The following is a 12,500-nucleotide window of genomic DNA, read 5'->3' as shown; positions in this document are numbered from 1 at the left end:
CTACTATCTCCTCTGTGATGTCTCTACAGTCTACTATCACCTCTGTGATGTCTCTACAGTCTACTATCTCCTCTGTGATGTCTCTACAGTCTACTATCACCCCTGTGATGTCTCTACAGTCTACTATCACCTCTGTGATGTCTCTACAGTCTACTATCACCTCTGTGACGTCTCTACAGTCTACTATTACCTCTGTGATGTCTCTACAGTCTACTATCACCTCTGTGATGTCTCTACAGTCTACTATCACCTCTGTGATGTCTCTACAGTCTACTATCACCTCTGTGATGTCTCTACAGTCTACTATCACCTCTGTGATGTCTCTCTCTACAGTCTACTATCACCTCTGTGATGTCTCTCTCTACAGTCTACTATCACCTCTGTGATGTCTCTACAGTCTACTATCTCCTCTGTGATGTCTCTACAGTCTACTATCACATCTGTGATGTCTCTACAGTCTACTATCACCTCTGCGATGTCTCTACAGTCTACTATCACCTCTGTGATGTCTCTACAGTCTACTATCTCCTCTGTGATGTCTCTACAGTCTACTATTACCTCTGTGATGTCTCTACAGTCTACTATCACCTCTGTGATGTCTCTCTCTACAGTCTACTATCACCTCTGTGATGTCTCTCTCTACAGTCTACTATCACCTCTGTGATGTCTCTACAGTCTACTATCACCTCTGTGATGTCACACACAGGACCCAGGAAACGGACTAGTTCACTGTGGCTCTTGGCAGGAAGGAATCTAACTCTCTAGTGAGGTTACATCCGAGGTTTGTGGGTAGATGGAAAAGAGAGCCCATCCGGTGTTTAATGGCCACCTTTGGTCCATGTCTCCTGTGTTAGGCATCAGACAGCAGACCCCCCCCCCCCCACCCCATGTCTCCTGTGTTAGGCATCAGGCAGCAGACCTTCCTCTACCCCCCACCCCTCCATGTCTGCTGTGTTGGGCATCAGGCAGCAGACCTCCCTCTACCCCCTCACCCCACCTCTCCATGTCTCCTGTGTTGGGCATCAGACAGCAGACCCCCCCCCCCCCCACCCCTCCATGTCTCCTGTATTGGCATCAGACAGCAGACCCCCCCCCCCCTCCATGTCTCCTGTGTTGGGCATCAGACAGCAGACCTCCCTCCCCCCCACCCCTCCATGTCTCCTGTGTTGGCATCAGACAGCAGAGCCCTGTTAAAGAGTCTTGAAGCAGTCAGGTGGAATAAAAACGTACCCTCTCCACTTCTTAAAGATAGAAAAAAAGATGTCCCTTCTATCCCAGGACTCCAGAGCCCTGAGGGTAGTAAGGCAGAAAGAAAACTAGAACCGTAGAACCTGAAAGAACAGGCAGTCCTTGGCAGTGTACAAGAAGAGGAGACAGTCCCTGGCAGTGTACAGGGAGAGGAGACAGTCCCTGGCAGTGTACAGGAAGAGGAGAACTCTGGAGAGGAGACAGTCCCTGGCAGTGTACAGTGAGAGGAGACAGTCCCTGGCAGTGTACAGGAAGAGGAGAACTCTGGAGAGGAGACAGTCCCTGGCAGTGTACAGGAAGAGGAGAACTCTGGAGAGGAGACAGTCCCTGGCAGTGTACAGTGAGAGGAGACAGTCCCTGGCAGTGTACAGGAAGAGGAGACAGTCCCTGGCAGTGTACAGGGAGAGGAGACAGTCCCTGGCAGTGTACAGGGAGAGGAGACAGTCCCTGGTAGTGTACAGGGAGAGGAGACAGTCCCTGGTAGTGTACAGGGAGAGGAGACAGTCCCTGGTAGTGTACAGGGAGAGGAGACAGTCCCTGGCAGTGTACAGGAAGAGGAGACAGGGTTATGAAGGATAATGTTTTGTCTAAATATGGACATTTCACAGTCATCTCTGCCGATGCCTTCAGAGATAAAACTATGGCTGCTTATCAAATGGCATCCTATTCCCTACAAAGTGCACTACCCTATGGGCCCTGGTTAAAGTATTGCGCTATAAAGGGAATAGGATGCCACTTGGAACACATTATATGACTCAGAGATGGTGGGTGTTCTTCCTCTGAAAGACAACCGGTGGAAAAAATATCTGCACAGATGGAAAGAGAACGGAGAGAAAAGAAATCTGTGTTTGTTTCTCCTCAAGTCAGGCTTTTAGAATGTGGAACGGTTATGTTGCTGGATACAGGAGGGGTTTGTTTCTCCTCAAGTCAGGCTTTTAGAATGTGGAACGGTTATGTTGCTGGATACAGGAGGGGTTTGTTGTTCCTCAAGTCAGGCTTTTAGATTGTGGAACGGTTATGTTGCTGGGTACAGGAGGGGTTTGTCTCTCCTCAAGTCAGACTTTTAGAATGTGGAACGGTTATGTTGCTGGATACAGGAGGGGTTTGTTTCTCCTCAAGTCAGGCTTTTAGAATGTGGAACGGTTATGTTGCTGGGTACAGGAGGGGTTTGTTTCTACCTCAAGTCAGGCTTTTAGAATGTGGAACGGTTATGTTGCTGGGTACAGGAGGGGTTTGTTACTCCTCAAGTCAGACTTTTAGAATGTGGAACGGTTATGTTGCTGGGTACAGGAGGGGTTTGTTTCTCCTCAAGTCAGAGTTTTAGAATGTGGAACGGTTATGTTGCTGGATACAGGATGGGTTTGTTTCTCCTCAAGTCAGACTTTTAGAATGTGGAACGGTTATGTTGCTGGGTACAGGAGGGGTTTGTTTCTCCTCAAGTCAGGCTTTTAGAATGTGGAACGGTTATTTTGCTGGGTACAGGAGGGGTAAATCTTATTTTTAACGGATGACATGCCGGTCACTGTCCCCAGGCCTGTCTGGGATCCTCTTTATAGCACTGACCCCTGCATGATCCTCAGGACTGGTACCAAACCAGGTTAGCTGGAGGTAATCAGTTCTGGTACCAAACCAGGTTAGCTGGAGGTAATCACAGAGAGAGAGAGAGAGAGAGAGAGAGAGAGAGAGAGAGAGAGAACACACCAAAAACTACACATATCTAGGACTAAATATCAGCAACACAGGTAGCTTTCACATGGCTGTGAATGAGCTGAGAGACAAAGCAAGAAAAGCATTCTATGCCATTAAAAGGAACATCAAAATTGAAATTCCAATTAGAATCTGGCTCAACATTTTTCAATCAGTTATAGAACCAATTGCTCTATATGGCAGTGAAGTATGGGGTCCACTCTCTAATAATGAATTTCCTAAATGGGACAAACATCCAATTGAAATATTGCATGCAGAGTTTTGCAAGACTGTATTGCAAGTACAAAGAAAAACTCCAAATAACGCATGTAGGGCAGAATTGGGCCAATACCCCCTCCTCATTCGAATAGAAAAAAGAGCCATCAAATTTTACAACCATCTAAAGACAAGTGACCCTAAAACATTCCATCACACAGCTCTACAATGTCAAGAGATGAAACCAGAGAAGAGTCCCCTCAGCCAGCTAGTTCTGAGGCTCAGTTCACCAACCCAAACCAACCCCATAGAGCCTCGGGACAGCCCTCAGAAAATCTGGCCCAACCAAATCATCACAAAACAAAAAGAAAAATATATCACCTATTGGAAAGACACCACAAAAAATCTAAGTAAACTTCAATGCTATTTGGCTCTAAACAGACAGTACATGGTGGCAGACTATCTGACCACTGTGACTGATAGAAAACTGAGGAAAACATTGACTAGGTACAGACTCAGTGGGCACAGTCTGGCTATAGAGACCGGTCGTCACCGACAAACCTGGCTGCCCAGAGAGGACAGGCTGGCTATAGAGACCGGTCGTCACAGACAAACCTGGCTGCCCAGAGAGGACAAGCTGGCTATAGAGACCGGTCGTCACAGACAAACCTGGCTGCCCAGAGAGGACAGGCTGTGCTCACTCTGCTCCAGGGGAGAGGTAGAGACAGAGGTGCATTTCCTACTACACTGTGACAAATACTCAGACCTAAGAGCATATTTCTTTCCCAAAATTATAATTCAATACAAATAATTTGAAACTATAAAAGATGAAGAAAAAATTAAATATTTATTGGGTGAAAAGCCACAATGTGCAGTTTTGGCAGCCAAATATGTGTCCTCCTGCCACAACCTGAGGGACAGCCAGTGAAAAGTGCAAAGGAATGTTTGTTTTGTCTTTCATACCAGGTCATATGTCTTCTCAAGTCATGTTGACACTGGTCTACTACCATTGCTTTAATGTATTGTTGTTCTGATTAATATTGTTGTTGTAGATGTTATTTATGGTTATCCCATGTCCACTACTACTATTATTATTGCTGTTGGTCCCACCATTTATTTATATATAAATATATATATTTTGTATATATATACATATATATTAGATTTTTATTTTTCGATATGTATACTTTGACAATGTAAGTAATAATGAACTTGCCATGTCAATAAAGTCAATTGAATTGAATTGAATTGAGAGAGAGAGCGAGAGAGAGAGAGAGAGAGAGAGAGAGAGAGAGAGAGAGAGAGAGAGAGAGAGAGAGAGAGAGAGAGAGAGAGAGAGAGAGAGAGAGAGAGAGAGAGAGAGAGAGAGAGAGAGAGAGGGGGGGACAGAGAGAGGCCAAATCATGAGAAAACAAAAAGATAATTACTTGACACATTGGAAAGAATTAACAAAAAAACAGAGCAAACTAGAATGCTATTTGGCCCTAAACAGAGAGTACACAGTGGCAGAATACCTGACCACTGTGACTGACCCAAACTTAAGGAAAGCTTTGACTATGTACAGACTCAGTGAGCATAGCCTTGCTATTGAGAAAGGCCGCCGTAGGCAGACCTGGCTCTCAAGAGAAGACAGGCTATGTGCTCACTGCCCACAACATGAGGTGGAAACTGAGCTGCACTTCCTAACCTCCTGCCCAATGTATGACCATATTAGAGACACATATTTCCCTCAGATTACACAGATCAACAAAGAATTCGAAAACAAATCCAATTTTGAAAAACTCCCATATCTACTGGGTGAAATTCCACAGTGTGCCATCACAGCAGCAAGATTTGTGACCTGTTGCCACAAGAAAAGGGCAACCAGTGAAGAACAAACACCATTGTAAATACAACCCATATTTATGCTTATTTATTTTAACTTGTGTGCTTTAACCATTTGTACATTGTTACAACACTGTATATATATAATATGACATTTGTGATGTCTTTATTGTTTTGAAACTTCTGTATGTGTAATGTTTACTGTTAATTTGTAATGTTTGTTTCACTTTTGTGTATTGTCTACCTCACTTGCTTCCCATGCCAATAAAGCCCCTTGAATTGAATTGAATTGAGAGGGACAGAGAGAGTGACAGAGAGAGAGAGAGACAGACATATAGAGAGAGGGACAGAGAGAGGGACATCGAGAGAGAGAGAGAGAGAGAGAGAGAGAGAGAGAGAGAGAGAGAGAGAGGGACAGGGAGAGAGAGAGAGAGAGAGGGAGAGAGAGAGAGAGAGAGAGAGAGAGAGAGAGGGACAGAGAGAGAGAGACAGAGAGAGAGAGAGACAGATATATATAGAGAGGGAAAGAGAGAGAGAGGGAGGAACGGAGAGAGAGAGAGTGTGAAAGTGATTGTAGAAGTGTCAGTGGATCGATGGTAATGTAGTAATGTTGGTAGAGATGTAATGCAGCTTAGACATCCCCTGCCTCCTCTGCTCTGCTTGGAAAGTGATTTCCCTGTTTCTTTTAGAGGTGAATAGTAGTGTGTCTCTCTTTCTCATCCATTCCTGTTTGTGGTTTCCCACACTGTGTGTTATAGAGAGGTAACAGAGTATTATAGAGAGGTAACAGAGTGTTATGGAGGGGTAACAGAGTGTTATAGAGGGGTAACAGAGTGTTATAGAGAGGTAACAGAGTGGTATAGAGAGGTAACAGGGTGTTATAGAGAGATAACAGAGTGTTATAGAGGGGTAACAGAGTGTTATAGAGAGGTAACAGAGTGTTATAGAGAGGTACCAGAGTGTTATAGAGGGGTAACAGAGTGTTATAGAGAGGTAACATAGTGTTATAGAGAGGTAACATAGTGTTATAGAGGGGTAACAGAGTGTTATAGAGGGGTAACAGAGTGTTATAGAGGGGTAACAGAGTGTTATAGAGAAGTAGCAGGGTGTTATAGAGGGGTAACAGAGTGTTATAGAGAGGTAACAGAGTGTTATAGAGAGGTAACAGAGTGTTATAGAGGGGCAACAGAGTGTTATAGAAAGGTAACAGAGTGTTATAGAGGAATAACAGAGTGTTATAGAGAGGTAACAGAGTGTTATAGAGTGGTAACAGAGTGTTATAGAGAGGTAACAGAGTGTTATAGAGAGGTAACAGAGTGTTATAGAGATGTAACAGAGTGTTATAGAGGGGTAACAGAGTGTTATAGAGAGGTAACAGAGTGTTATAGATAGGTAACATAGTGTTATAGAGGGGTAACATAGTGTTATAGAGGGGTAACAGAGTGTTATAGAGGAATAACAGAGTGTAATAGAGGGGTAACAGAGTGTTATAGAGAGGTAACAGAGTGTTATAGAGGGGTAACATAGTGTTATAGAGGGGTAACAGAGTGCTATAGAGAGGTAACAGAGTGTTATAGAGAGGTACCAGAGTGTAATAGAGAGGTAACAGAGTGTTATAGAGGGGTAACATAGTGTTATAGAGAGGTAACAGAGTGTTATAGAGGGGTAGCAGAGTGTTATAGAGAGGTAACAGAGTGTTATAGAGAGGTAACAGAGTGTTATAGAGGGGTAACATAGTGTTATTACAGAGAGGTAACAGAGTGTTATAGAGAGGTAACAGAGTGTTATAGAGAGGTAACAGAGTGTTATAGAGAGGCAACAGAGTGTTATAGAGGGGTAACAGAGTGTTTTAGAGAGGTACCAGAGTGTTATAGAGAGGTAACAGAGTGTTATAGAGAGGTAACAGAGTGTTATAGAGAGGTAACAGAGTGTTATAGAGAGGTGACAGAGTGTTATAGAGAGGTAACAGAGTGTTATAGAGAGGTAACAGAGTGTTTTAGAGAGGTACCAGAGTGTTATAGAGGGGTAACAGAGTGTTATAGAGAGGTAACAGAGTGTTATAGAGGGGTAACAGAGTGTTATAGAGAGGTAACAGAGTGTTATAGAGAGGTAATCGAGTGTTATAGAGGGGTAACAGAGTGTTATAGAGAGGTAACAGAGTGTTATAGAGGGGTAACAGAGTGTTATAGAGCGGTAACAGAGTATTGTAGAGGGGTAACATAGTGTTATAGAGAGGTAACAGAGTGTTATAGAGGGGTAACAGAGTGTTATTACAGAGAGGTAACAGAGTGTTTTAGAGGGGTAACAGAGTGTTATAGAGGGGTAACAGAGTGTTATAGAGATATAACAGAGTGTTATAGAGAGGTAACAGAGTGTTATAGAGGGGTAACAGAGTGTTATAGAGCGGTAACAGAGTGTTATAGAGAGGTAACAGAGTGTTATAGAGAGGTAACAGAGTGTTATAGAGGGTTAACAGAGTGTTATAGAGAGGTAACAGAGTGTTATAGAGGGGTAACAGAGTGCTATTACAGAGAGGTAACAGAGTGTTATAGAGGGGTAACAGAGTGTTATAGAGAGGTAACGGAGTGTTATAGAGGGGTAACAGAGTGTTATAGAGATGTAACAGAGTGTTATAGAGAGGTAACAGAGTGTTATAGAGGGGTAACAGAGTGTTATAGAGGGGTAACAGAGTGCTATAGAGGGGTAACAGAGTGTTATAGAGAGGTAACAGAGTGTTATAGAGGGGTAACAGAGTGTTATAGAGGGGTAACAGAGTGTTATAGAGATGTAACAGAGTGTTATAGAGAGGTAACAGAGTGTTATAGAGGTAACAGAGTGTTATAGAGATGTAACAGAGTGTTATAGAGGGGTAACAGAGTGTTATAGAGAGGTAACAGAGTGTTATAGAGATGTAACAGAGTGTTATAGAGGGGTAACAGAGTGTTATAGAGAGGTAACAGAGTGTTATGGAGGGGTAACAGAGTGTTATAGAGATGTAACAGAGTGTTATAGAGATGTAACAGAGTGTTATAGAGGGTTAACAGAGTGTTATAGAGGGTTAACAGAGTGTTATAGAGAGGTAACAGAGTGTTATAGAGAGGTAACAGAGTGTTATAGAGGGGTAACAGAGTGTTATAGAGGGGTAACAGAGTGTTAGAGAGTTGTAACAGAGTGTTATAGAGAGGTAACAGAGTGTTATAGAGCGGTAACAGAGTGTTATAGAGGGGTAACAGAGTGTTATAGAGAGGTAACAGAGTGTTATAGAGGGTTAACAGAGTGTTATAGAGAGGTAACAGAGTGTTATAGAGAGGTAACATAGTGTTATAGAGATGTAACAGAGTGTTATAGAGGGGTAACAGAGTGTTATTACAGAGAGGTAACAGAGTGTTATAGAGGGGTAACAGAGTGTTATAGAGAGGTAACGGAGTGTTATCGAGGGTTAACAGAGTGTTATAGAGAGGTAACAGAGTGTTATAGAGAGGTAACATAGTGTTATAGAGAGGTAACAGAGTGTTATAGAGAGGTAACAGAGTGTTATAGAGAGGTAACAGAGTGTTATAGAGGGGTAACAGAGTGTTATAGAGAGGTGACAGAGTGTTATAGAGAGGTAACAGAGTGTTATAGAGAGGTAACAGAGTGTTTTAGAGAGGTACCAGAGTGTTATAGAGGGGTAACAGAGTGTTATAGAGAGGTAACAGAGTGTTATAGAGTGGTAACAGAGTGTTATAGAGAGGTAACAGAGTGTTATAGAGAGGTAATCGAGTGTTATAGAGGGGTAACAGAGTGTTATAGAGAGGTAACAGAGTGTTATAGAGGGGTAACAGAGTGTTATAGAGCGGTAACAGAGTATTATAGAGGGGTAACATAGTGTTATAGAGAGGTAACAGAGTGTTATAGAGGGGTAACAGAGTGTTATTACAGAGAGGTAACAGAGTGTTTTAGAGGGGTAACAGAGTGTTATAGAGGGGTAACAGAGTGTTATAGAGATATAACAGAGTGTTATAGAGAGGTAACAGAGTGTTATAGAGGGGTAACAGAGTGTTATAGAGCGGTAACAGAGTGTTATAGAGAGGTAACAGAGTGTTATAGAGAGGTAACAGAGTGTTATAGAGGGTTAACAGAGTGTTATAGAGAGGTAACAGAGTGTTATAGAGGGGTAACAGAGTGCTATTACAGAGAGGTAACAGAGTGTTATAGAGGGGTAACAGAGTGTTATAGAGAGGTAACGGAGTGTTATAGAGGGGTAACAGAGTGTTATAGAGATGTAACAGAGTGTTATAGAGAGGTAACAGAGTGTTATAGAGGGGTAACAGAGTGTTATAGAGGGGTAACAGAGTGCTATAGAGGGGTAACAGAGTGTTATAGAGAGGTAACAGAGTGTTATAGAGGGGTAACAGAGTGTTATAGAGGGGTAACAGAGTGTTATAGAGATGTAACAGAGTGTTATAGAGAGGTAACAGAGTGTTATAGAGGTAACAGAGTGTTATAGAGATGTAACAGAGTGTTATAGAGGGGTAACAGAGTGTTATAGAGAGGTAACAGAGTGTTATAGAGATGTAACAGAGTGTTATAGAGGGGTAACAGAGTGTTATAGAGAGGTAACAGAGTGTTATGGAGGGGTAACAGAGTGTTATAGAGGGTTAACAGAGTGTTATAGAGAGGTAACAGAGTGTTATAGAGAGGTAACATAGTGTTATAGAGATGTAACAGAGTGTTATAGAGGTGTAACAGAGTGTTATTACAGAGAGGTAACAGAGTGTTATAGAGGGGTAACAGAGTGTTATAGAGAGGTAACGGAGTGTTATAGAGGGTTAACAGAGTGTTATAGAGAGGTAACAGAGTATTATAGAGAGGTAACATAGTGTTATAGAGGGGTAACAGAGTGTTCTAGAGGGGTAACAGAGTGTTATAGAGATGTAACAGAGTGTTATAGAGGGGTAACAGAGTGTTATTACAGAGAGGTAACAGAGTGTTATACAGGGGTAACAGAGTGTTATAGAGAGGTAACTGAGTGTTATAGAGGGGTACAGAGTGTTATAGAGGGGCAACAGAGTGTTATAGAGAGGTAACAGAGTGTTATAGAGAGGTAACAGAGTGTTATAGAGGGGTAACAGAGTGTTATAGAGAGGTAACCGAGTGTTATAGAGGGGTAACAGAGTGTTATAGAGGAATAACAGAGTGTTATAGAGAGGTAACAGAGTGTTATAGAGGGTTAACAGCGTGTTATAGAGGGGTAACAGAGTGTTATAGAGAGGTAACAGAGTATTATAGAGAGGTAACATAGTGTTATAGAGGGGTAACAGAGTGTTATAGAGAGGTGACAGAGTGTTATAGAGAGGTAACAGAGTGTTATAGAGAGGTAACAGAGTGTTTTAGAGAGGTACCAGAGTGTTATAGAGGGGTAACAGAGTGTTATAGAGAGGTAACAGAGTGTTATAGAGTGGTAACAGAGTGTTATAGAGAGGTAACAGAGTGTTATAGAGAGGTAACAGAGTGTTATAGAGCGGTAACAGAGTGTTATAGAGAGGTAACAGAGTGTTATAGAGAGGTAACAGAGTGTTATAGAGGGTTAACAGAGTGTTATAGAGAGGTAACAGAGTGTTATAGAGAGGTAACATAGTGTTATAGAGATGTAACAGAGTGTTATAGAGGGGTAACAGAGTGTTATTACAGAGAGGTAACAGAGTGTTATAGAGGGGTAACAGAGTGTTATAGAGAGGTAACGGATTGTTATAGAGGGTTAACAGAGTGTTATAGAGAGGTAACAGTGTGTTATAGAGAGGTAACAGAGTGTTATAGAGGGGTAACAGAGTGTTATAGAGGGGTAACAGAGTGTTATAGAGGGGTAACAGAGTGTTATAGAGATGTAACAGAGTGTTATAGAGGGGTAACAGAGTGTTATTACAGAGAGGTAACAGAGTGTTATAGAGGGGTAACAGAGTGTTATAGAGAGGTAACGGAGTGTTATAGAGGGGTACAGAGTGTTATAGAGGGGCAACAGAGTGTTATAGAGAGGTAACAGAGTGTTATAGAGAGGTAACAGAGTGTTATAGAGGGGTAACAGAGTGTTATAGAGGGGTAACAGAGTGTTATAGAGGAATAACAGAGTGTTATAGAGAGGTAACAGAGTGTTATAGAGGGTTAACAGCGTGTTATAGAGGGGTAACAGAGTGTTATAGAGAGGTAACAGAGTATTATAGAGAGGTAACATAGTGTTATAGAGGGGTAACAGAGTGTTCTAGAGGGGTAACAGAGTGTTATAGAGAGGTAACAGAGTGTTATAGAGGGGTAACAGAGTGTTATAGAGAGATAACAGAGTGTTATAGAGGGGTAACAGAGTGTTATAGAGGGGTAACAGAGTGTTATAGAGAGGTAACAGAGTGTTATAGAGGGGTAACAGAGTGTTATAGAGAGGTAACAGAGTGTTATAGATAGGTAACAGAGTGTTATAGAGAGGTAACAGAGTGTTATAGAGGGGTAACAGAGTGTTTTAGAGAGGTAACAGAGTGTTATAGAGGGGTAACAGAGTATTATAGAGGGGTAACAGAGTGTTTTAGAGAGGTAACATAGTGTTATAGAGGGTTAACAGAGTGTTTTAGAGAGGTACCAGTACAGAGCATGTCTCTCCATCCTCTTTGTGAAAAGGGTTTATTTCCCATCTTGTGAGTGTTTGGTTGAAAGTAAGTGTACAGTGTGTGTGTTGGCAAGGTAACAGGCAGTACCGAGTGTCTCTATCTAGTTCCTGTCTGATGTTCTGCTGTCCAGGACACAGTCACTCACTCTCTTGTTGGCACCAGTCACTCCAGATGTCTCCCCTGTGCATTCAACTCAGGTTTCCATGGTGATATATCTCTCTCCTGCTCTGGGCTGTCAGTGTGTCTCACATTTTCCCCCCTCTCTCTTTCTCCCCTCTCTCCACCTTCCTCCCCTTTCTCCCCCTCCCTCCCTCCCTCCCTCCCTCCCTCCCACATCCCTTCCCCTCCCTTCCTCCCCCCCTGCTGTCCCCCCTCCCCCCTCCCTTCCTCCCCCCTCCCTCCCCCCCCCCCCTCCCTCTGTCAGAACCTGCAGGTTGATGTGAGGAGGTTAAACGTGTCTCTTCTAAAGCGGTTCAGAGAGGGAGTAGCTGCTGCTCTGGACATCTCTCCCAGACACGTTCACATCAACAGAATCAATGTAGGACACACACACACGCGCGCACGCACACACACACACGCACACGCACACGCACACGCACACACACACACACACACACCCACACACACACACACACGCGCGCACGCACACACGCTCGCTCGCAGGCTCGCACCTACACACACACACACACACACACACACACACACACACACACACACACACACACACACACACACACACACACACACACACACACACACACACACACACACACACACACACACACACACACACACACACAAACATTCAACACATTTTACTGACCATAGACATTGATAATGATGACTTTAAACTAGTTTCCACTGAATACAGATTGTTGTAGTTCATACAGA

The 12,500-nt window shown here is 43.0% G+C and overlaps 2 protein-coding genes across 8 annotated transcripts in view; both read left to right on the top strand.

Annotated features, from left to right (window-relative positions):
• The window catches only part of LOC129838708 (receptor-type tyrosine-protein phosphatase R-like), a 119,252-nt gene that overhangs the window by 48,329 nt on the left and 58,423 nt on the right, over positions 1-12,500 (top strand). For 3 of the 5 annotated variants that reach the window (XR_008756890.1, XM_055905846.1, XM_055905848.1), the window contains one exon: positions 12,034-12,147. The exons of 1 other annotated variant lie outside the window; for it this stretch is intronic. Coding sequence is in view for 3 of the 4 variants with exons in the window: in XM_055905846.1 (XP_055761821.1) it covers positions 12,034-12,147 (114 nt within the window). In the remaining variant the exon portion in view is untranslated. The remainder of the gene's footprint in view (positions 1-12,033; positions 12,148-12,500) is intronic. One more of the 5 variants, XM_055905849.1, reaches the window with a different exon arrangement.
• On the top strand, positions 1,160-11,898 carry LOC129838709 (uncharacterized). Of its 3 annotated transcripts, none has more exons than XM_055905852.1 (3): positions 1,160-9,698; positions 9,828-10,627; positions 11,179-11,898. In XM_055905852.1, exon 1 carries the CDS (start codon positions 3,002-3,004, stop codon positions 3,959-3,961), a length of 960 nt encoding a protein of 319 aa, XP_055761827.1. In that variant the 5' UTR covers positions 1,160-3,001; the 3' UTR covers positions 3,962-9,698; positions 9,828-10,627; positions 11,179-11,898. The 3 variants fall into 3 exon arrangements, with proteins under 3 accessions (XP_055761827.1, XP_055761828.1, XP_055761826.1); XM_055905853.1 differs by lacking the exon at positions 11,179-11,898 and having other exon boundaries at positions 1,160-6,303; positions 6,472-9,698; positions 9,828-11,169; XM_055905851.1 differs by lacking the exon at positions 11,179-11,898 and having other exon boundaries at positions 9,828-11,169.

Source organism: Salvelinus fontinalis, chromosome 39 (genome assembly GCF_029448725.1).
Source record: "Salvelinus fontinalis isolate EN_2023a chromosome 39, ASM2944872v1, whole genome shotgun sequence".
Lineage (NCBI taxonomy): Eukaryota > Metazoa > Chordata > Actinopteri > Salmoniformes > Salmonidae > Salvelinus > Salvelinus fontinalis.
This window is presented reverse-complemented; position numbering and strand designations above follow the sequence as displayed.

Excerpts from the sequence above, each read along its gene's own strand:
- LOC129838709 (XM_055905852.1), top strand. The coding sequence starts at position 3,002 with ATGGCTGTGAATGAGCTGAGAGACAAAGCAAGAAAAGCATTCTATGCC.